The sequence below is a fragment of the Polyodon spathula genome, chromosome 28 (assembly GCF_017654505.1).
Source record: "Polyodon spathula isolate WHYD16114869_AA chromosome 28, ASM1765450v1, whole genome shotgun sequence".
NCBI classification, from domain to species: Eukaryota; Metazoa; Chordata; class Actinopteri; order Acipenseriformes; family Polyodontidae; genus Polyodon; species Polyodon spathula.
Genome location: NC_054561.1, coordinates 2,308,732 through 2,332,385, shown reverse-complemented (window position 1 = coordinate 2,332,385; position 23,654 = coordinate 2,308,732). Strand labels below are relative to the sequence as shown.

General features: G+C 39.3%; 1 protein-coding gene across 3 annotated transcripts in view; it reads left to right on the top strand.

Annotated features, from left to right (window-relative positions):
- The window catches only part of LOC121301983 (zinc finger protein 385C-like), a 111,272-nt gene that overhangs the window by 46,851 nt on the left and 40,767 nt on the right, over nucleotides 1-23,654 (top strand). Inside the window, exon 1 of one of the 3 annotated variants that reach the window (XM_041231741.1) lies at nucleotides 10,087-10,393. The exons of the other annotated variants lie outside the window; for them this stretch is intronic. Within the exon in view, the coding sequence (XP_041087675.1) occupies nucleotides 10,384-10,393 (10 nt within the window). The 5' untranslated portion in view covers nucleotides 10,087-10,383. Of the gene's footprint in view, nucleotides 1-10,086; nucleotides 10,394-23,654 lie in introns of those variants that run through there. 3 annotated transcript variants of the gene reach the window in all.

The window sequence follows — 23,654 nt, the reverse complement described above, 5'->3', positions numbered from 1 at the left end:
AGGACTCCAGTCTGCTAGAGGACAGTTATGTACCTGGCACCCACACACAGAAACGCACTGGGCTGGCACATCATTATGCAAAGGCCTTTGTTTGATGAGGTCATCCTCCGACAGCTTGCTCACAGCTCCCCTGGGAGTCTTTCCAGGGCAGTCTTGACGTTGAGTTGGGGAGCGGAGTATCCTGGTAGCGTAGCAAGCAGGTGCATTCACTTAGCCTCACATATCTTTCACCTTGAGTTTGAAATCTGGCTTTGACCATTTTGAGAATGTTAAGCATTTTCTGTAAAATGTTACATGAAAAAAAAAAAACACCTTTGAGGGAAATAAAAAGCAATCCCTTTTTATAATGACCTGTTGTTTCCTGAGCTGTACAGTGGTTGATTTCATTTGTGCTCTCCTGCTGCTGCAAGTAATAGCAGGAGAATTCCCACACAACTGTGACACTAGGGGAAAGCTAGTTTCAAGCATTGGAAGTTTATGTCCAAGTGTCCAAAAAAGTATACCTTTTTGGCTAAAAGTAAACTGACTTAAACTAGTAACATAAAGTGACGGCTTTCATTGCATAGTTAACCGCATCTCTTACAGTTGTGTATCTGCACTTTGCTTTCCCTACAGCTTCCTTGTTTCTGAGGAGTAACGCAATGGATTACTATTCACAGACAGTGCCACACAAAGTGCAAGTCACAGCTGAGCCTCTGGGAAGACAGATGTGAGACAAGGTCTCGCTGCATGACATGGCGCCGCTCTATGGTTGGGTCTTACTTCCAGCTCACAGCAGTGTAAATGTGATCCCTGAAGCTGTGCCAATTAAACCAGAAGATAGTGCTACTCCTCTGCCCTATTGCTATGCTGTAAACTAGACAATGTTTCTCTGATGTCGTCGTAGTGGTGCAGTTGAGCAGGAATGCATCAGAACTCATGGCAGTATTTTAAGCTACCCTTTATATCGCGCTGGGATACCATTATAATCCCAGTTTATTACCCTGAAAGAACCATTAACAATCCACATCAGTAAACAGCAATGGCAACACAATACATTTTTAACTAATATTGTTTGTTTGGTCCTTATGCAGTAGCACTGATATTGTGCTGAGATAGTCAGCGTCTATTGTGTAATGTTCATTGCAATGCTATGGTGCTACATAACAGTAGCTGTGTAGATGGTACAAATCTGCTACACCAGTGCAATAAACACATGCAAGTGGACAATCTGTGTTATGCAAGTGGACAATTTGGTGGTTTGATTGTGATTGCAGTGGATAATTTGTGTTTAAATAAATAAATAAATAAATAAAATAAACTGAAATATCCTAGCTTGGAGAAAAGGCTAGTGAGGCAGATTGGTTTGATTCCAGTGGTTTGAAGTCAAGTGTAAATCTGTCAGTGCTAGTCAGCGTTAGGCAGTGACGCTGAGTTATCTGTGCAGACAAGAAGTCACAAGAAATACGGAGAAGCTGTATTGAAGGAGCACACTTGACCACATGTTTTACAAGGATGCCTTTTAAAGACCTGGATAAAGGAAATGTTGCTGTTCTCCAACTTGGAGTGGCATCTTGTTTATTTTATTAATAAAAAATGTATATTCTACGTGATTAGATGCAAATACCTCGTTCTCAGGGGCATCCATAAGATCTTACTGTGTTATCAGAGACCTGCAGATCATTAACGGGTGCAATTTCCTATGAATTCCATTGGAATTGAGGAGCCATTCCTATAGATATTTAATGAATCTTTTATTTTCCAGCTATCCTGCTATAGTTTACCATCCTTTTCACTACCCTGTTTAAGTGCTTGAAAGTGCTCGTCAAAAACATCAAAACAGGTTGAAATTTTTAACACACGCAAAAACACTTGTTTTCAAATGATCTGGGGCCACTTTGAGTGGCATAACTGCAAGAGCTGCATGTTTAAAGTTATGTTAACATTGTATGGGTGGTTTGAGTATTGGTGAGAAAGGCTGGCAACCTGTACTTGCATTAGCACATCCTGTCCTAATTAAGCACATTATTTACAGCTGCCTTTGATTTAGGTTCATAATACAAAACATGCATGTTGGCTCTCAACATTATCAAAGCCCTAATAGAATAACCCATAACTCTCATTATAAAATATACACCTCATTACAGACAGTGAAATTGTGGCCCAGGAAACTACAGGTTGTTTAAAGTACTGGTAAATGTGCGTCTTTCTTGTTAAGCCATTCCAATAGATTTAAGATAAAAGCTTGCTATTGAACTTTGCCAAGGCTGTCGTTTTCTCTTCACACCATAATTGGACGGTCGATGATGTCATCGAATGTAATGACCATGCTTGCCTTCCCTTCAGTGCAGGTAATAAATAGGATCAATACGTTTCATGCTGATTCTGATAAACTGCCATAATAGCCATGGTCTCATTTGTATTTTAACTCAATGGCACTAATAGCACCATTTTTTCTTTATTTCTGTAGGCTAATCAAAGGTCTTGGAAATACTAGGTACTTACAATTAGGTATATCAGTTAAAATACTATTTCATTAAGCATTTAAATGCACTCTGTATAGTGTCTAAATCGTACTTTATTAGAACCATGTTTTGCTAAAACTAAGTTATATCTGAAGAAGATATGTCTTTTTGGAATGTGCTGTGTCGTGCAGTAGTTTTAACAAAGGAAGGGTCATTTCTTTGTAACTGGATGCTGCTGCAATCTCTCTGGACCCCTTTGCACATGAGATGCAATCCTCAGTGTGCTCTCATTCTGGTTATACAAGAACTAACTGAGTTGAATGAAACCACTTTGTGGAACTGGAACTGGAACGGAACGCGATGTACGCCTTCTATAGAACAGAGGCTGGTTTCACAAAGCAGTTCTAGGTAACAGTCTGTGAAATCGAATTAATTTCCATGAAAATAAAAAAAAGAAGAAAGTAACACATTATCCTTTGATCATATTGACAAGCTGAGTGGATTTCTACTAAATGTTACCTTTCTATTTTAAGATATTGTTTTTTTTAAACAGTTAAAAAATAAGATAGTTGACTAGCTAGCTAGCAGCTTGCTAAGTGCTAGAAAAACTGACCCCTGATTCTTTTGGTCTGCCAATTTGGTGACCTACTACATTCTGATGACCGGCTATGCTTATGTAAGTATTATCCATGTGAAAGAAAAGCAATCAGGTTAAATTTATTCTTTCTTATATCATTCGTACTTTTCACATGGTAGCTGCTACAGTGAAAAGTCACTGGCTGCCTAAGACAGATGGCTGCTTGTTCAAGGTGACTCTATCATTTACTTGCATTGAAAAAGCAATTAAACTAGGAGGGTTTCACTGGCTGCTAAGACCAGCAGACCGGTTAGTCCAGGTATCTAGGGTAAAAGCAGGCTTTCTTGCAATTGTTTAGTTATGCATTGTTATTTTCATTTACAACAGGGTATTCTCGCAATGCTATTTTTGACACTGGTTGAATGACCTCTTGTCTGTGCCCTTGTGAGGCAAGGCTGGTTACCATACCAACAGCGTCAAGGTCGAGCGGATTGGCTGAAGAGCATGAAGTCATGTCAGGAGCAGAGATTGAGGGCCAAGGCTGATGATGATGAGGAGTGTGATGACAGCTAATTAAACGCATTTACATGGGCGCTGTTTATCCATGAAGTGCCAAAGCTGGGTCAGAGGGCAATGCACAAGGGTGCAGAAGAAATCCTCACATCTGAAATGTGCTGTATTTTATTATAGCACCTCTAACGATCCTATAGTCTATACAGAATTATTGAACGATTGGTAATTTACTAGCCAATCAATCGAAACTCATCAGAATAAAAAGATGGTCTAACATTAACATATTGTCTTGGAATGTAATCCCCATTTGGAAATTTGCAGACTGCCACAATCATATTGGGGTTTCAGTGTACCACTGTGTAGAAAAACTATCTCCTTTGTAAACCACTCTGATTAACACTAAGCACCATCTTGATAAAGGTGTCCCAGAATCTAAATGCATTTCCAGGATTCTGCAAGACTCATTGTAAATGCATACTTTTTATTTGGGCTATATGTTCCTCTTCTTATTTTCTTAGCGATTTCAGAAGCAACCCCATATTTTTTTTTGCAGAACTAACTGTTATAAAGGTTTAATTCTTTAGTGGTAAGCATGAGTAGAACCCTAGCAAAGTGGAGTAAAGACAACTGAAAGCATAGGAACGCATACAGGAGCATGGCAAAGCATGGTAATGATCCTTTAAAAACCACCATTCCTGGTATAGCATCCCTTACCAAGAAATCAAATTGACCGGTTGTACAAGTCAATTTCAAAGTAACCCTGAACTTTTAAAGAACTAATAGACAGCAATAAATTAATCCTAAACTTTTCTGTTTTTTTTTTCTTCTTCTGAATAAGTATTTCAAGATCAGTGTGGTCCCAAAAGCTAGTGTGTACAGTAATTATATACAAATGCAGCTGCTCCTTCAACACACTTATATTTAAATCTGAGTTAAATTAAATAATAGAACGTTATGTGTAAACACTGTTTCATGATATCCTCTAAGTCTTCCCCTTCCCCTGATGATAAGGATACCGAAAATAAGACACCATATTTTTTCATAAGGGTGATCTATTAATAAATAATACATGGTCAGTACTCTCTCCTGATTATAAAAAGCAGCTTGAGTAAGAAAGAAGATCTCTTAATCATCCCGGCGATGCTTCTACTCCTTTTCTTGCTGATTAAAATCAGCTCAGGGAACTCGATGATTGAACTCTCCTTACGTGGCTGAACTAGATGCTGTTTCCAGTCCAGAGAGAGAGATGTGCAAGGCAGGCTGAAATACCCCTCTATTTTTCAGTGTACCAGGCACTACCTCAATCTGCATTGTATTCTGTGAAATCCTCCTCATACTTTCCAGACCCTGAGTGCTCCCCTACAACAGGACCTGGCCATGCTACAATAATAGCCTTGGATTAGAACATATATCCTTGTTATTTATTTTTTATCCTTCAAGTTCTGTGTGCTTCTCTATTGTGTGTTCTGTGTAGATGAATTATACCTTGATCTCTTCCAGGAAAAGATTAGTATATTTCAGGCAGAAACAGTATAAAAGTATCTGGTTTTTTTTTGTTTGTTTTGTTTTTTAATCCCTGGCATTGTGGTTCCTACACAGTAACAAAGTGGCAAATTACACATTTTCATAAAGTAGTGTCATTACAGTGGTTTACATATGCCTTTACACGCAAATGCAAACTCAGATTTAACTTAAATAAACTGTAGAAAAGGGGGCATTGTACATTTACAGTCCTCAAAACAGAAAATACTAGAATCACAACAAAACAAAACTTTGAACATTTGCTTGAATGTTTGCCTTCAAATTCATGTGCAGCAATGGTCCTTCGAATAGTCGGATAGTATCTCCAAACTTAAGAAAATAATAATTACTCCATGCCGCTGTTTACATGTCTTGTCTTGTTGATCAACCAATGAGCATTGACACAAAGTGAAATGGATAGAGATTTGTGGCGCATGCCAAGATCAAATCTAATCAGATTGAAAGCTCGGCCAATCAACATGTAGTGAAGAGACAGAGAAGCAGTATTAGGAAACAGAATTCAAGCAGCACGAACTTTGATGTATGAAAGCACATCTGTGAAACGTTGCGCATTGGATGAAAAGCAGATGAAATAAGTCGGTACCGGCATTAAAATAAGAGTGTGGAGTACCGGTGAGCGCCGGCAGAATTTCACCCCTGCACTTACCAACACACAGAGTCTCTTTCATTGCCCAGGAATGCTTGGATTCTCGCTGGACAGAGGAGGGAAATAAATTGAGCAGCTCCAATCTCTCATCAACCTGCCATCCATTCTGGATGTATATGAGCTCTGCTGGCTGCATAGCTAGGGGGTTTGGCTGGAGCTGGCATTGAGACAGAGCTAGAGAAACAGATCCTGCTTTGTACACTGGCAGACCAGCACAGCTCTTTCAACGGTGGTTGTCTTTTAAATGTCTCTTATCCTGGTCTTCCTTGAACCAATAACAGTTTAGTTTAGATAGCACCTGTCGTGCTGTTCCACCAGTTATAAATTGCAATTTTTCTATTCAAATATTTGACTACGACCCCCATAACATGGATGGTATTTACTGTCTAGAACATATTGCTGAAAATCCAGCAGTTCATTGTATTTCGCTTTGCACAGCTGTATGTCAAACTCTGTTTAACTGTGATTTGCTGTGACATCCCGCGACCCCACACAAAAGAGGCAGTGTCCACACCTATTTTCTGTAGGGTCCTCATGGTTGACCTGTGCAGCTGGTTTCAGAGTCCCTGATTAACACTAGTCTTGAACTAAGGAAATCCAAGACTCAATTTAGGGATCTGTAAAACTATCAGATGTTTTTAACAATACATTGATTGCAGGATTAGGGATGATGTTAATTAGGACTTGCATGTGCGATACGCTCTGTGAATGAGATTAAAATGCAACCAGCAAAACAGAATGTCTGTATTACAAAGGCATTTTGAGGAGACTGTATCAGAGAGCAAGTGAAGGATTCACAAGAAGCTGCGCTCCCGGCAGTCATCTCTGGGTTCCGACCTCCTGGGCATTCGCACGGTTGAGCGATCAGGCCTCGAGTCCCTGCCAGATTCACCGAAATGGAAATCGCGTTTCGTTTTTGTTGCAATACTGTGGATAAGTGTGCACAAGTAGCGCTGTTAACAAAAGCATAATAGATAAAGGAAATATAACACCGTATGTGTGAATGTAATGTGTGATGCCATGTTCACAGCATCACAAATCTCAATAGTGCATATAAATTAATTGAACTCTGTAATCCACCAATATACTGTAAATATGACATCATCAAAGAAGGGGGGTGAGGGGGGTGTTGTTACCTTGGTGATGGGCCTTGATGACGTCAACAAAAATGCCTTGACAAAATTTGCTTTTTTTGCCATTGAAAAACAGAAAAAAAAATGTATATCCTTGGACAGAAAAAAACAACAACTTATCTTTCAAAACCAAATTGATATGCAACACTCTCCATGCCACATACCTCTATTGCGAAAAGAACTCTTTCTGCATGTAATTGCAGCTTTTTTTTAATTGAAAAATTGACACATGACTTGCATCTCCCACACAACTGCCTGATTCAGTCAGCAGTCCTCTTGATGCAATGAAAAGATGATTATGAGCTTCTTCTATCATGAACTACTGCTGAAGAAGGCTAAAAATGCTGATGCAGGTGACAGCAACAGTGCATCGGATAAGACTGTGGACTTAAACACAAACTAATGGCATACAGTGAAGTGGCTACCTATCAGATGATTAGATACATGCATTACCTATTATATGTGTTACTAGAAGTTCAGTACAGAAATAAAATTCATATAATTATTGTTTAATAAAATCTATATTTTAGTGGCATACCGTCAGATTCAGAACAACACCACTGGGCAGCAGTTTGGAAGTACTGTTTTTTTTTTACTGGCTGCAATGGGTGATTTAGGGAGCCCTGTACAGCTACATGCAGATTCTCTATAAGTTGCATGCAGTGCACTGCTAATCTTCTTGGTTGATAAGCAGGCTGTGGAGATGCAACAAAAAGCACATGCTGAATGAAAGTGTGGGTTGACAGAGCAGCCACCGTGCGGCCGGGGAGCCCTGTGCAATTCTGCAGCAAGCAGACCTGCTGTGCGTGGAGGAGGCGCACGCTGCAAACCCAAGCCAGAGAAATTGCTCTTCCCATCGCTTAGGGTTTGTAGTCGTCTTAACGGCACCCTGGCCGGTGTAATGCTGTTTGAAATGGAGCATAAATCCATTCAAGCTGTTATTCTACCAGCCTTTCGTGCAGCAGCTTGAATTACAAAGCAAGTTTATTCACAAAAACACAGGGTAGCGCTTTGGAAATACACAGCTTTTTTTTCATAGAGAACAGTACAAAAAGTTTAGAGCTGTTTTGAGGTGGGCTGTGTGCATAAATACTGTATTGGGACAAGAAGAGAAAACAAATGCTTACCAATTAGATTTCTGGACCAGAAAGTGGTTTTGAAGTACTTACGCACATCAGTCAGATTCAAATTGAATATATTTATGATTTATTTAAAAACTGTGTTTTGCACATTACCAAGTGTTCATTTGTAAACAAAAAGGTGCCAGGTCTTATAATTAAGGAAGAGGGATAGCATTTTTGATTCTGGACCGAATGTGCAGATTCTCTGTAGTAGCTTCCATAGATGCGTGTTGGTTATCATACCTTATTGCTGGTGTCTGTAGCTGCATGCCCACCTTTGCTTAGCCGTGTTTGAACAGACAGGTTTGAACAATACTAGTGGCAGGCTGACTAATCTAATGAAAAGGAGCAACAAGGGCTGGAGTTTTGGCGTTTTGGCATTTGGGTTGTAAAAAAGAAAAGTAGTGATCTTCTTACTCATAGATGTAAAATATAGGCAGTCGTTACAGAACACTTTTGTCATGACAATTCATGGAACAGAAAAATGTTTTCCTTATTGCACATATGTACATAGCTTTCTTTTTTTTTTTGCAACAAAAATACTTTTTTTTATTTGCAAACTGTATAATTCTCTCATCTCTGATGTGATTGTGCAGAAATGACCCCTGCACTTTACCAAGCTCCTCTTGGAGTCATGGTAGGTTTCACCAGTAGAGGTCGCTCAACCATTTCCAATAGGAGCGCAAAGGCCAATGAACCGACAACTTGGCGCGAGCGGGATTCGAACCCCATTTGCATGACTCCGCCTGCATTCTGAGTGGCTGTGCTTTTGCTCGGAACATTCCGAATCTTCTCCCAGGACTCTGGGAACATTTTTACCACCCCCTCTCCACGTACACCCTGTGCAAACAGAGAGAGGAAAAAAAGAAGCAAGGAATTCTTGGGACATGAGAGTGTTCCCATTGTGTCTCAGCCCTCCGGAGGTTTCTTTGCTTTGGCTGCTCGGCAAGATTGCTTAAAGCCAAGATCGAGAGAGAGAGAGAGAGAGAGAGAGAGAGAGAGAGAGAGAGAGAGAGAGAGAGAAACAAAGAAGAAGAAGATAACTCTTTTTGTTGTTCTGTATCTGTGAGTGGGCGAGAGACTGGGAAGAGCATGCTATATAGTGTGTCTATTTATTTCTCATGGCTTTTACAGTATGCAAATATTGTAATTGTTCCTGCCATCCTGTATTGAATGCACAAATTAATCATTTACGACATGAATCTTATTGGCTAATTATTCCAGTTAGGCCACCTGCTTTGTTTTATATCTTTTCCAAACAATAGAGACACAAAATAATATAAAGCACACATTATTATATGCTGGTACCAAGAAGTTGCCCCCATATCACTTCAATTCCCCTTTTTTTCCAATTCCTTGTGTCTGTCTGCTCTGTGTATTCTCAGTAAGCGGACCTAGCCTAATATGATTTTTTAAACAAGTATTTATATGCTAACAACCCCCAGAGTCTAGTACTTGTGTGTTTACTTGGCATACTTACAACATTAGGGGCCTTTTCACATATGTTCCGTTTCTAGACGAACTGAGGTCACTTGAAAGAACTCAGTTGCTATTGTCTTGCACCCAGTGCAAAAGTTTCTTTTCACTTCACTTTCACTTCAACTTTGAAAATGACCGACTTCTTTTGGAGCGTTCACTTATGCTTCCAAAATAAACCGAACCGCCCTCCATTCAATAAAAAGTGTGAGTGGACCCTAGAACAACAGAACTGCAGGATTCTTGTTTCTTGGTCACAGCTTTAAACCACCCATTTAATTTGCTGAGCTGCCAAAAGAAGACTCTCAGTAAGACTAATAATAATAATAATAATAATAATAATAATAATGCAAACTACAATGCCACTGAATTGAAATCTGCAATATAGAAAAGATAAAAAAATGTGCAGCTGTTTCCTCTATGCTTCAACCAACCCCCCATCTCATTTTATGCCAATGCCCCAGCTTTGTTTTGCAGGGGGGGTTATCAGTGGTTAATTCCTCCTGTGTGTCGTCTGATTGGGTTAAGCTGTGGCCAGTAGCGTTAAGAGAGGGAGAGATTGGAAAGAGGAGGAAGGGGGGGGGGGCTGTCTCACAATCCCTTCCATCCCCTTGCCTATCCTCCTCCAGGGCATACAGATCACTAGACCATTAAGCTTTTAATTGAGGTGCATGTGTATCATTCTCCGGAGTGAGTCGTAGCAGTTGGGATTCAGAGAAAACAAAGCGAGAGAGAGAGAGAGAGAGAGAGAGAGAGAGAGGAGAGAAAAAGCCAATCCCTAAACGCAGCATACTGGCATTTTGTACAGCCTTTCGGTGTTTTTTTTTGTATTTATTTTCAAATCTGAGCACAGATTGGGATACAGTGTCAAGAAAAAAACAGAACACGGTGCAAACAAGAAGTCAAGCTGAACTCAACTCAACTGAACACAATGCTTTTAGGTAAGTCTTGACAGACTTTTTCCTTTATCATTTCAGGGTCTGTAAGTGTGTACTTTACCTTTGCAGCAGTCGTATAGCAATACGAAAAAGTGTAGCAGCTTTTTATATACTGCTGGCAAGAAGTCACTTTGATCATACAGCTAGACTTGCTTGAGTGCTTCAGCTCTTGTACTGCAGTGTATAATGGTACAGCTCTTTCTATTCTTGCCATAAAGAACCAAGGAGGTTGTTGGATAAAACCAAAAAAAATAATTGCAGTATGTGTGTTGTGGTTAGGGGATACCCTAGACTGTTTTATAGCAAAGGTGAAGTTCAATGACATTCAGGGAATCACATATCTGCATTCTCCGCAGGACGTCGCTGTAAAGAAGAGAAACGATCCCGTTTCTCCGATAAACTTCAGTTTCTGAAAACAGGAGGCAGATAGCTGGCTAGCTGAAAAATGTGGAGGATTGCAAATAGTTTTCTGCAGGGAAACCATAAGATTGACACTATATTGTCAGTCCAGTGGCTTTGCTTAATCCTTCTCAGTCTCAAAATGAAATGCATCCAGTTATCTTAATTTCCCTGATAATACAGTAAAACATATGTATTCCTAGAATATCTACATTTGTGAAGCCCCATACGCTAAAATGCTATTATTCAACTGTGTTCTGCTGTTTTTACACTATTTCCTATATGTTCATTGTGCTTTTTTTTTTTTTTTTTTTTTTTTTTTTTTATGGTAATTTTTAACATGCCCTGTATATTTTATAAAACTGCCGGTGTGAACCTTATCCCTTAATGTGTTCTGGAGGATATAAAAACCCTTGCTTGTGTTTCTAACTTTTCACTGCCTCCAATTAGCTTTTTTCCAGGAGTCATGAATTATAATTGGAATCATAGGTTTGTTAGCAGCGACCACATGCAATTCGCTTGCCCGCATTTCTCTATGCATGTTTGGTGGGAAAGCTTGCCAACATGAGTTAGCTGATGGCTTACAGTACCTGCTACCTTCATCCAGACTCTGCGTTATCGTTTCTGTTGAAAAGCCTGGATTCCTCGCTTGGGTCTTACAAGCAATGATGTGATAAAGCATAAAGAATTCAATGCTGCCTGTTGCAAGGATTAGCTTTTACAAGTATCCTTGTATTCTGAACAGCAAATACTTTAAATGTACGTTAACTAAACATATTTTTTTTAATAAATATTAAATGTTAATTACATGCATGAAATCGTATAATATTACTAACTTATTCTCAAATATATAACTTTAATATTCATAATATGTATACATATAAACCGACAACCCATGCCTTCAATGATTGTATATTACGTTATTACATAATTGGAATAGTATGATAACAAAACATTTTTAAAAGTCACTTTACTTTCCACTGTATTTAATGTATTATGCATTGTTTTTTTACTGTATATCATGTATTATGCATTTCTCTGTATTTTAAGTATTATGGATTTTCTTGTATTACTGCAGCTTGTAAAGCGCTTTGTGATGGTGCTCCACTATGAAAGGCGCTATATAAGATAAAGATTGATTGACTGTAGTGAGAGCCAACAGTAATATTATATATATATATATATATATATATATATATATATATATATATATAAAAAAAAAAGAATTAAGCATTCATTTATTTACAGGCCCCACATTTTATGGAAGTAATTACATTTCTGTACTGTTTCGATCATCACCTTTCTTGCATCTATACCTGTGTATAAACTATAAATACTGTGTAGGCACGCATTTGCTCTGTACACAAAAGTAATTGATTTACACAGTATTATTAACCAGCTTGAACGTCTTAACAGTTTCCAGCTTCTTCAGACTGCTGTAATGATGTCGGTTCTATATACAGTTCACTCCTGCGTATAGCCCCTGCAGATTTGTAGATAGCTAAAACTTGAACGCCATTCTACAGCTGGAGATGGGAGAAATGTTTCTCTGTTCACTGCCTTATAGTAGAGGCATTGGAAGTGATAATTAGAGGTCAATTCATTGACTGTCAACTGTTCTCATTATACGCCCACTATCTGTAGCCATAAAGAAAGGAAGGAAAGAGTTAATTAGCCCTCTGACACTGGGGCCGGTTATTCTAAAGCTCAGGTTACGACCAGAAGGGATGCAAGCAGGAGAAGAAAAAAAAAGAAGTAAAGGATATCAAAAAGAAATGAATGAGGATTTTAACTGTGGGGATGGCGGTCTAGTTGAGTGAGCATGACTAAACCAAGGGAAAAAATACCAAAGCCAAGGAGAGCTTGTCAAGGAGAGATAACTCCTTCTGTGGAGCAGGAACGGCTCCTGGAGTAAACACATGGAGCAGCTTAGCATGTTAGTGTATGTGTGCGTGTGCATGTGCGTGTGCGTGTGCGTGTGCGTGTGCAACACTCTGATCCATCTTCTCTATTTAACGAGAGACATTCCCAAAGCTACCGTACCAGATGGAGTGAGGGCTTAACACTATTATTGTATAAATATATTGCAGTATTAGCAGAGTTGGGCAGAAATGGCACCCTGTACTATTTTTCACTTATTTGCTTTAGATGTCATGGTAACTATGGTCACTTATTTCTATTTAAATCTACGAATGTGTTTGTGATGTCATTTACTCCATAGTTAATGATGTACCCATCTACTATTCCATTCTATTTAACCCTTCAGGCATTGTGTTATGGAGTCTGTTTATCCATGTATTCCCTCATAATCGTCTCTAATGTACTTTTTAATGTGAATTTCTTCTAAAACTATGCATTTTGTCCAATTTCTGTGTACTTGTGCCTATTTTAGTCTTGTTCCCCTTTCTTAAAAGAGGTATTCTTACTGCAGCACATCCTTTAAGTCCTGATTTCAAGAGTGACCTTCGTACTGTTGATTTGATGGACAACGACACCTGTGCCTTCTGCCAGTTCTGTTGTCAATTAAACGCTTGTTTTCTTTCTATTCCTTAAGGATATTATCTTCAAGTATTGCTCATCCTTGTTGGACAGCTTTGTGGCTCTTCCAGTCCTGGGTTTGTCAGTTACAGGTGATGTTTCTCTGCACTTCTTGATTATGCTTCGGATACCACACCTTGAAAATCGAGTGATGTAAGCTATTTCACTCAAAGGGATTGTTTTCATACCTTGTTTGAAAGAGAAAAAGCCATTTAGTTTGTTAAGCCTAATGGATCATTGTCATTAACAGTGGAACAGGAAACAAGCAACTAGGCCAGGTTACTAGATAGGCACAAAGGGTCAAACTGCTACCTCATTCCTAAGATTTTGTATACAACAGCTTTTTAACCTTTGTATTCTTCGTCCAAATCTTCCCCACACTGCTCGCAGGCCATAGTGTTTCTACAGCCCACTCTCTCTGGGGATAAGTCAGTTTCCATGCCCTTCCTTGGCCCTTACCTCCAAAGCTGCCAATGATGAGTGCTAATGACAATCAATTACTGGAGGCTTGATTCGAACCTACAACCGAGAGCTCAAAAGCAATCCACACGACCCAAGCTTTTACCCTTCCCAAGCACCCTTCCCAAAACACAAGAGAAGGAAAAAGTTAACTTCTGCTCACATCTTGTCAGCTAATTGCAGATTAATCATTCTGCACAGGTAGCATGATAAGCGGCAGCTTCAGAACAGATGAAAGTTATTAGCCTAATGTATTCATGTGTATCATTTCCATTTCAACAGCCCCCCTTGATGTGTGTAAAAAGCCCTACTTAGCTGTAACGGCATTTAATGGGGAAGCAAATGTGATTGAAATCTAAGAGCGGCTCTCAGAGTAGCAGTTAGACAGCGTTTAATGAGATTCTGAATGCACCGCGGCTGAGCCTGTCATCCGTGTCTGTGCTTAAACTTTGCCCTGCTGCTTTGGAAGATAATGCTAGTTAAGTTGAAGGAAGACAGAGCCACTTTTTCAGGAACAGTGCCTTGAAACCTGGTTCCAGGAGACCTAGTTTGAGGCAACTTTTCTATAGCAAACGCCAAGTCCCTTAACTGGTGTGCCATGCAGTGGCCTGAAACCTAGTCTCATGAAATCAAGATCCACGTCACAAAGTGGCTTCATGTTCCCACAGCTTATGAGATTGTGTTAGAGTTGGACAGGTGGTATGTCCTGATCTTTGTTAGCTAGACTGGTATGGCATGGTACGCTGGTTGGGCCCTACTGGGTATAACTCATTTCCAATTGCTGCAAATGCTGTCCTAACAGCACAGCAAGCAAGTCATTTATTATCGGTGGCAAAAACACTTTGTATCCTTGCTTGTAGTATGTGAGCAAGATTTAGCTAAGATGTATGACTTGTTTCACACGGGCAGATGAAAATTGTTGGACAGATATTTCGTCTAGAATCGGCATCAATGTCTTCTAGTTTAAGCATTTGTTTTGTTTAGGGTACTGCTAGTACCATATTATTTTTTATGGCTGTTTTTTTTTTTTTGCTTTTCAAATGAATAAAAAAAATATATACATGCACAGCTAACAGTAACAGTCGCTCCACTCTGAACTTTATTTGTTTGAATTTCTTTTGCCTTTGGCGACAAGCTTCTAGAACCCTTGAGATGCAAAGAATGAAATGTCTGTTTAAATATTTGTTAGCAGGGGAGGGGTGTGGTTACATATAGCTGTGCAAATAGACCATTTACAATTTAAAATGGGAGTATACAGTGTGTATAAAATGATATATAGACATGTACAGCTTATTTTCTTCCTGGGTTGATTTTTTTGGGTTGTAGACATTACTATATTGACGACTTTAATAGGCCACACATGCAATTGAAAAGGAACACATAGCCACAAACAGTGACATGCAGGAGACTGTTTAAGATGCCTAATTAAAGCACAAAGTGGTCTAACATTTTCACACGTGCGTGCCTATTGTTTTTATATCGCTGATTACTGACCGAAAAATTGAAATTCTCACACCCAGAGGTTGTCTTGCAGGTAGATATATAAATTACATAAATGACAAAACTGGAGGTGTTCTTATAAATGTGCGCACTACTATACATCAGAACAGCACATCAGGAATTGCCCAAAGAATATATAGTTGGAAGACAAACTCTTTACAACTCAGGGACAATAGACTAGCCTGCCTTTCCCAGCCGCTCTGTGGTTTGAATCCATCATGCAGGTTTGTTTCACACTTTACCATCAATATTTGTCTGACAGAACATGCATTGTGGTTTTTTTGTTTTCAAAAAGAAAACAATCTCTAGTATATTTGGTTCTTGGTTCAGGATAAACAGGAAACCGCAGTTCATTTTTAAGCCAAACTTAAGCCAGCTTTGTGGTTATTTTACATGGTTATTTCAAGAATGTAAAAGAGAGTTCTTGTATTGAGCATCATTTATTTAACAAGCGCTGTGATGTGTCTCAGAACATTTGGGGCTTCACATCTAGACAATTAACATGATCCCTATTCCCACCCCCCCCACACAACAACTTTGCAGTTTTAAATTGGAGAAAGATCTGTTCTGTTGTTTGGGAATTTAGCATTTGTGCGTTCTGTGGCTTGAAAGGATACACGAGATCCAGTTTTTCTAATCAGCTTGCTAGTTTGTGTTGTTTATTATCGGTCAAAGGTCTGTAAAACTGACAGTCACAAAAGGGGCTTCTTGCAAAGTTATGTAGCCAGATTGAGTTTGTTTGCTTGGAAGGTTTTCAGGCTCACCCTTCTCGCTTCGGAGTGTGAAACTTCTCAGCATGCTTGCAATATTTCAAAGATGAAGGTGAGGGAATCAAGTGAAAAGGTGCATGAGACACTGACTGGCTTGTGGATTCAAGAACTAGCAGAAGCATGCCTATTCTGGGAGGCGGTTGGGGGTGTGTGTGTGGAAGACTATTTTTCTCTCTTAAGGGATAAACTGAGTCAGTTTGCAGCCCCAATAAAACAAAAGCACCCTGGATGAGAGGAAAATATTCTTCCAATGCAGAAGTGAATTTCCATTGATTGGTACTCAGTTGTAAAAGTGAGGGAGGACATATTTTCTTCTTTTGAAATCAACACAGTAGTGAATGGATTTATTGAATACCTGCTGATAAAGACTACCTAAAGACAATTGTGAGTAACACACTGTTCTATGCATTGTTAATGAAGTCAATTTACAAAAGCACTCACGTCAAAGCATTGCATTCAAAATTAACCCAAGCACCTAACAGAAGCGTTCATGAAAATAAACTTCATTTCTCTGATCTTTCCTGGTGTCTTTCCTGACGTCGTCCCCCCCCCCCCCCCCCCCCCCCCCCCCCCCCCCCACCCCCCCCCCCCCCCCCCCCCCCCCCCCAAACAATCCACGGAGGGTCAACCTTTGGAAACTTGACAATAATAAAAGTGACAATAACAAAATTGCCTTATCAAGCCTGATCATACATGCTGAAAGCAAGGCTCTTATCTCTTGCAAGCATACTAATGTATTTCGCCTTCAGCCTGAAAGTGTGAACTGGATCGCTTGGTAGAATGTCAGTCCCTGTGCTCTCTCCAGTGATGCGAAAGGCATGGATAGGATTCTCAACATTAATCTGTGACAAAGGGAATCTTTGATAGTGCTAATCCCTCAGAACTGTACACAGACTTGAGAGGGGCTAACTCACTGAGCGTCTTTGAAGAATCTTTGGATTTCAAAAAAAAAAAATGAACATTATATTCAGAAAGCAGTCTAGGGAAGCCGGCACTAGGATTGTTTCCCTTCTTTATTCCCAAACAGATTAGGTTCCCTATCTTCTAACATCTATTTTATTTTCTTCGGTTTCTTTTGAAGGCAGATTTAGTTATACCCCCTTATCCTATAGCTGAATTATTAGGGTAAAGCCGTTTGAAAAAATATGTGTCTGCTTTCATTTCAGATTCTTAAATCGATAGGGATTGTCTTACTGTAATAAATATATATGTATTTTCTTGACAGAAAAAAAAGTAATTGATTTTGTTTTAAAAAAAATTGCATGCACGTTATAGTCACGCTAAACGACCCTGTTTGAGAATGTGATGTCCTCTGATTCCAGTTGAATATGTAGCTCAGTTACTTTTAATAGGAAAGCGATTTAACTGAAATGACTAATGACTGTGACAAGAGCTAGCTTGTCTCCTCTCAGAAAATCCGCCCAAACTGACATCTATTTTTTTTTTGTTTTTTTTGTTATATTTTGTGTTTTTTCTAATTAATTATTGTTCCAATTCGAATTATGTCTTACAGCTGCTGTGTGTGGTAGTGAATAATGCCAGCCATAGCCTGCAGGCCATCTACTAGATAAAACAGTATTCCAGATTAAAAATAATAAGCGACACAGTGCCTCTGATATACCCACATTATTATCTCACAATCAGAATGATTTTACAGAAAATGGCTTAATTGTAATCCTATGATGTGATATATTGCCACTGTAATGACTTGATTGTTGTACAGGATTTCTTTTATCAATAGCTCCAGTTACTAAAGACAGTAGGGGTCTATTCAATTGGGTTAAATAAAGACGGATCTGAATTCCGTCACGATTTAGATTCTTAATAAAGGGCCTTTCGTGTGTCAAGGTTCTTTGCACCCTGTTTATAGATGTTCAAGATTCGTGAGGATTCCAGAGGGAGAGTCGCATTGGCTGTGGAGCTCCTGCTGGTTAGGATGACAAAACCGGACTGTATTTTCTCATCGTGCTACAGCGGACCCTACCAGCCAGGCGCCCAGTGAGCTCAGCAGGGCTGGCCTTTGCCCTCCAGCGGCAGGTAGCTTGCTGACATCCCGTCTTGAGTTCCTGGGTGTAGAAAAAGGAAGCTGGCTCGCTCGTGGGATCAGAGGACGCCCACTGAACCTTCAGTTCTCTTGAGCTGTGTGGGAAATCGCTGCAGTGAGGGAAAAATAATTGGACATTTTAAATTGGAAAGAAAAGCAGGGGTAAAATAATTGGGCACTCTAAATAAAAATAAACTAAAATCTATCAATCAATCAATAAAGGATTAACTGCATCTGGCCGAAAAGGTTGCCATTCTTTTAATGTTGCAAGGTTATTTCCAATAGGGGCGGATGTTGTTAGATGTTTGAGTTGGAGTTAACATACACAGGCAATAAACATTGCACTGCAAAGGGATTCGTTTACAGAGTACTGCAAACAAATTAATTATAAGGTCCCATATTTTCATGCGGTTATGTTAAATTGACCCAACAACAATACAGCACTAGAATCATTTAAGGAGCGTAACAAGTTTTTTCCTTGTCAGTGGAATTTTCAATTAAGGAAAACACGCACACCCACGCACTTATAATTGTCAGTAGTTGTATTCACTAGCTTATATTACAGCAAGAATAACAGTTGCCCCTGTACTGAACCTTTCTGTATGCAGCTTTTAAGTCAGAATAAAATCATTTAAACTAGCATGGTAGTGATTTCAGTGCCCGTTGCTCTGTACTACATTTTGAAGTCTCAATTGATGAAGTTATTTTCAAACGAAATACCAAAAACAAAATTTAAAAAATACAATAATAATGACACTATAAATCAATGTGCCAAAGAAATATTATTGAGTACAAGCAAAACATAAAAAATGAAATAAGAACATGAAAAAGCTGACGCATAATACTGCTGTAGTTAAGTTTTATCGATACTCAAAACTTTAAGCCAACTGCTTCTTTAATGCTACAGTAATACTTCAGAAATCAGGGCCTGTACTAGGAATTACTTGACCCTGGTGCAAGTCTGTTATGGAAAATTGGGGTGTGATATAGGAGTTTGCACAGAGAATTAAAGTTGACGGACAGGCCTATTTGTTTATTATTTATGATTTTATACCTTGTTAGTAAACTGCTTTTTATAATCTTTATAAACAGCAGCTGTTGTTTTATAATCAACACTGACCTGAAGTTTCATGTTGAGTCCCGCCTGCCTAGCTGTGATTTGATAATGTGTGTTTTGATTGGCAGCACAACTGCGCCATGGTTTATTTGTGAACCACCAGGAGAACAGTTTTTTGTTTTTCTATAATGGACTGAAATGGATTGGTGTGGGCGAAGAGATTATAGAATATCTTTGGTATGGGCCCCAGTAGAGGCTGAGCCCCGGTTCAGTCGCGGTCTGTCACAGTTTGCCCATGTTTGCCGGAGGTGTTTGTTTCTCTGCCAGGAAGTGTCCGACTTTAACACCAAACTGTTACTTTTGGAGAGCTGCTGTCGTGGCTTCAGAAGGAGGCGCTTATTAAAAGTGGCACTGAGATTAATCACCTAGGAACACGGAGCCTGAAAAATAGAAGAAAGGCTTTTGTGACCCAACACTCCACCATGAACTAATCTTTCACAAAGGTTCCACTCAATTTCCCTTGATTGCTTGGACAACGATAAAACCCCTCATACAATAATTACTGAAGTCCATAAAAAAAAGAAAACAGAGAAGACATACATATAATAGTGTGTTTTTTTTTCAACAATAAAAATAAATAAGACCTGCTATTTTGCGTTAATGAATCCTGCTTGAGTAAGTATTTGAAACAAGAAAACATACCATAATTCTCTTTAGTTAGACTCTCAAATGATACAGCTTTATTATATTGCACCATCCCCAATTTAGTGGCCAGGCCCTTAGTATTTTGTGAAAATCCATCCTACTGGACAGAGCAACAGTTTGATCACTGTATTCCTAATTAGAGTTACTCTGCAAATAGATTGATGCTTGGTGTCCACTGCAGCCGTCATTTTCCCATATCTGTCATCGGACTAACATCTGCATCTAAACAGCAGTGTTCCTAATAAAGTGACCCCATCTTCTAGATTGAACATTCAAATCCACTGCGTACAGCAGTAAACTGGGAATAGAATTCAGTAAGAAATGAAGGCATTAAGGAACCACTTGAAAACCAGCACTACCAGCTCTGACCAGCTTCAGACCAGTAACTATTGTTCTTCATGGACCAGTACATCGTTGACTCCAGCAAGTGCAACTCCCACTCTGTTTTTGACATTGCACTGTGACGCCTGTGATAAGTTATAGGCTTTGTATGAAAGGCGATGGGGCACAGCTGAGGCTTGTTTCCATAGCTACCCGAGCATCACAGGCAAACACTGCGAGCCGGACAGTCTGTTGATTACCTTCGACAACTGCATGATACCCTCGCACGCTCCAGTCCTGAACTGCGCCATAGCTATTTAAGCCCAGCCCTGGGTACTTCCGCATTCAAGTCTTTTTAATTGAATGTTTTTGTAAAGATTGCCAAAAAACGCATGGAATCCCTTTCCATTTTTTATTTTCTTTTACAGCGCTGATTCAATTGTTCCTTCTGCCGTTTTGAATTTGCCAGCTGTTTCTGTGCTCTACCATACATTGCACAGTTTCAAAAGAGCGCCAACCCACACAATGCCCGCAATCAAACACAGCTTTTATGAGGCTGAAAATTAACGCTTTTCGAAGCTGGTTCCAAATATTTCACGTTTTTCTTGTTTTTTTTTTTCTCTTGGTTTGTATTTGTGTCATAAGCATGCTCTTGCGGAAACATTCAAAATATACCATTTGGATACCATTGTAACACCATTAGCAAAGACAATACAATGAAACAAATACTGCACAGTATTGCTACAGTAGCACACCAATATAGTACTGCAATGTATTATCATTATGTACAGGGTTCATACCATTATGATGCTTACTAATGAAAATCAATCTGCTGAATTGTATGCATTTAGTATCATCACAGTATGTTCTTGCACAGATTCACCAAGCTACACCCTGTAGTTTTGCTGTTCTAGATTTCCATAAGGGGATGCATCACATGAAATGGAAAGCATCAGCGACTGTCAAGACATTTAGTTGATTTTTTTTTCTTCTTCATCTCCTGCACTCCGCACAGCACTTCTAATAATGCTTAGTTGGGAATTTGAAAAAATCCCGTCATGGTTTCACCACAAGGGTCCGTCAAGGCAGGTTAGTCGCTGTTGTATGAAGCTGCAAGGCTCAGATGGGCTGATGTCATCTGTCATTGTGACAGGCTGAAGACGAGTTTGACTGGCTGCCTCTCTGGTTTTTCTCGTTAGCTGGGTCGGGCCTGTCTCATCATATGAAGAAAATGAAAAAAGCATTCGTTCTCCAATTCCTCAGCCATGTCCATTCTTAAAAAACATGTCAAGCTCAATGGGGCACTACAACATTAAGCTAGAATTAAATGCGCTAGTGATGTGTTTGAAAATTTAATTTTTTTCAGAAAACAGGTGGTAAGAAACGATTGAAAAAGACCCCTGGGTCTGTCCACATTGGATTTTGTCACTCGGCAGTGCATAATGGCAGCAGCGTAATGCAAGAGATTTTATGGATCCGAGTTGTTATTTTTATTGTAGTCATGGACCTGAGATGTTCTAGGGGCGCCTGAGAACGATATTCCCAAGTCCTCTGCTCTGTCGTCTGTGTTGAAAGCGGAATGTAAGTCACCTTCATCACAACAAGTGCCTTTCTAAAAGCAGCACCAGTCAAGCAAGGCTTTCATTCTCGACTCTTGAGTCTCAAAGGGAAAGTATATTTATAAAGTGTGTGTTTCTCAGCTTCCCTTTCCAAAGCACCTTCTGTGGCAATGTACTGCAGATTACAGAGGCACGGCACTTATTCTGTACTAAGGGAAATGATGATCTGCATGATGTGCCATTGGTAGAACATTACCGCGTTGCTTTCATGCTTTGACATACCAATGGTAGCCCAATTCTGGTACCACACCAAGTTTTGTACAGATATAACGACAGCATACATATACAGTACAGTGGTTTTAAAGGGACTGCAATGCAGATGTATTTGCAGAAAAGTTATAGAAGGTATCAGATGCATACCAGTAAAGAATACATACTAAGCATCAAAAGAAATGTATAATAATCTTTATATAGCGCCTTTCATAGTGGACCATCATCACAAGCTACAAGACTAGGGTGTGTGAACTATGCATCAGCTGTAGAGTCACTTACAAGAACATCTCACCTGAAAGACAGAGCACAAGGAGGTGAAGTGACTTGCTCAGGGTCACACAATGAGTCACAAATGGGATTTGAAGCAGATACCTCCTAGTTACAAGCCCATATCTTTAACCACTGGGCCACACAGCCTCCTATAATTTGTTTGGATAAAATTCACTAGATGTGATCGAAAAATTACAAATTCTTTTTTCAGAGCAGGTGCAGTGATTTTATTGTGCTGATTAACAATTGACATCACGAAGATGCTCCAAAATGATCTGTCGATCTCAGGCAGGTGTTGTGACTCTTGGTCTCCCAGTTCGTGGCCTGTCATTGACAGAGTGTGTCTGGTTATACTGTCTCGTCAAGCTTGAAATTGCTGTCTGTGAGCACCCAAGACAAGTACTCTGCCCTAGTTCAGCCTCCAACATGCCGCTTGCACGAAGGCGCTGCCCTCTTGACTCCATTTATTGCTTTTATTCAAGCTTGCAATTCAACAGCTGAAATCACTCCATATCCAGTGTCCAATCAGCTGTCTCACTAATTAGATGATTAAGTGCATATGCTTCAGTCATAGCCACTCAAGTGTGTTGTGGTCAAATGAAAGATGTATTGAACATACTTTGTGTTTAAGTTGGGGGTTGGTCAGTATCCTACCTAATGCATTTGTACATAAATGTCTTATTCAACGGATTTCCGTGAAATTGACCCACTGCCGTGTAATATGTAGTTCCCTGTGAAAATTATCATTTATGGAAGAACAGCATAAATGTCCATTTTTTTTATCACTTCAAAATAAATACAGCAAATGTTTGCCTTACTGACAAACTACCTGCTACACTGCATCTAGGAACCTGGCGGTCGGTTTAGTTTGCTTCTGGTAAATGATTGAACACAAACTGCATAGAGCTGCACGGTTTCTTTAGAATGTCTTCAACGAAAAAGGCACCAGCTGCATCAAGAATCGGAAATATTTCTGCAAAAGATCGCTCCGTCCAGAACAAGTAGGGGACTTTTCCCATGTCTGTTGTTATTTTTACATGTATCTATATTATTTTGTTTGATAATTCACTGATGGTGAAATTGAATGTCGTTAAAAGGTGGACATATTCAACAATTTAGCATTGACTGTTTTTCAGGTAAATATTTAGGAACATTTGTTGTATAATAACTCTAGAGAAAATGATCAACACCATTTTATTCTCCTTTCATAAAGTGTTTAACGGTGAAATATCTTGAGATACCTATTTTTAGACCATGAAATTCCATGAAATAATACTTTTTTTTTACCATGAAACAAATACAGCCCTAGGCACTGTTGTATGCATTGACTCGAGCTATGCTTAAATGAGTTTCTGATTTAAAAGCATGA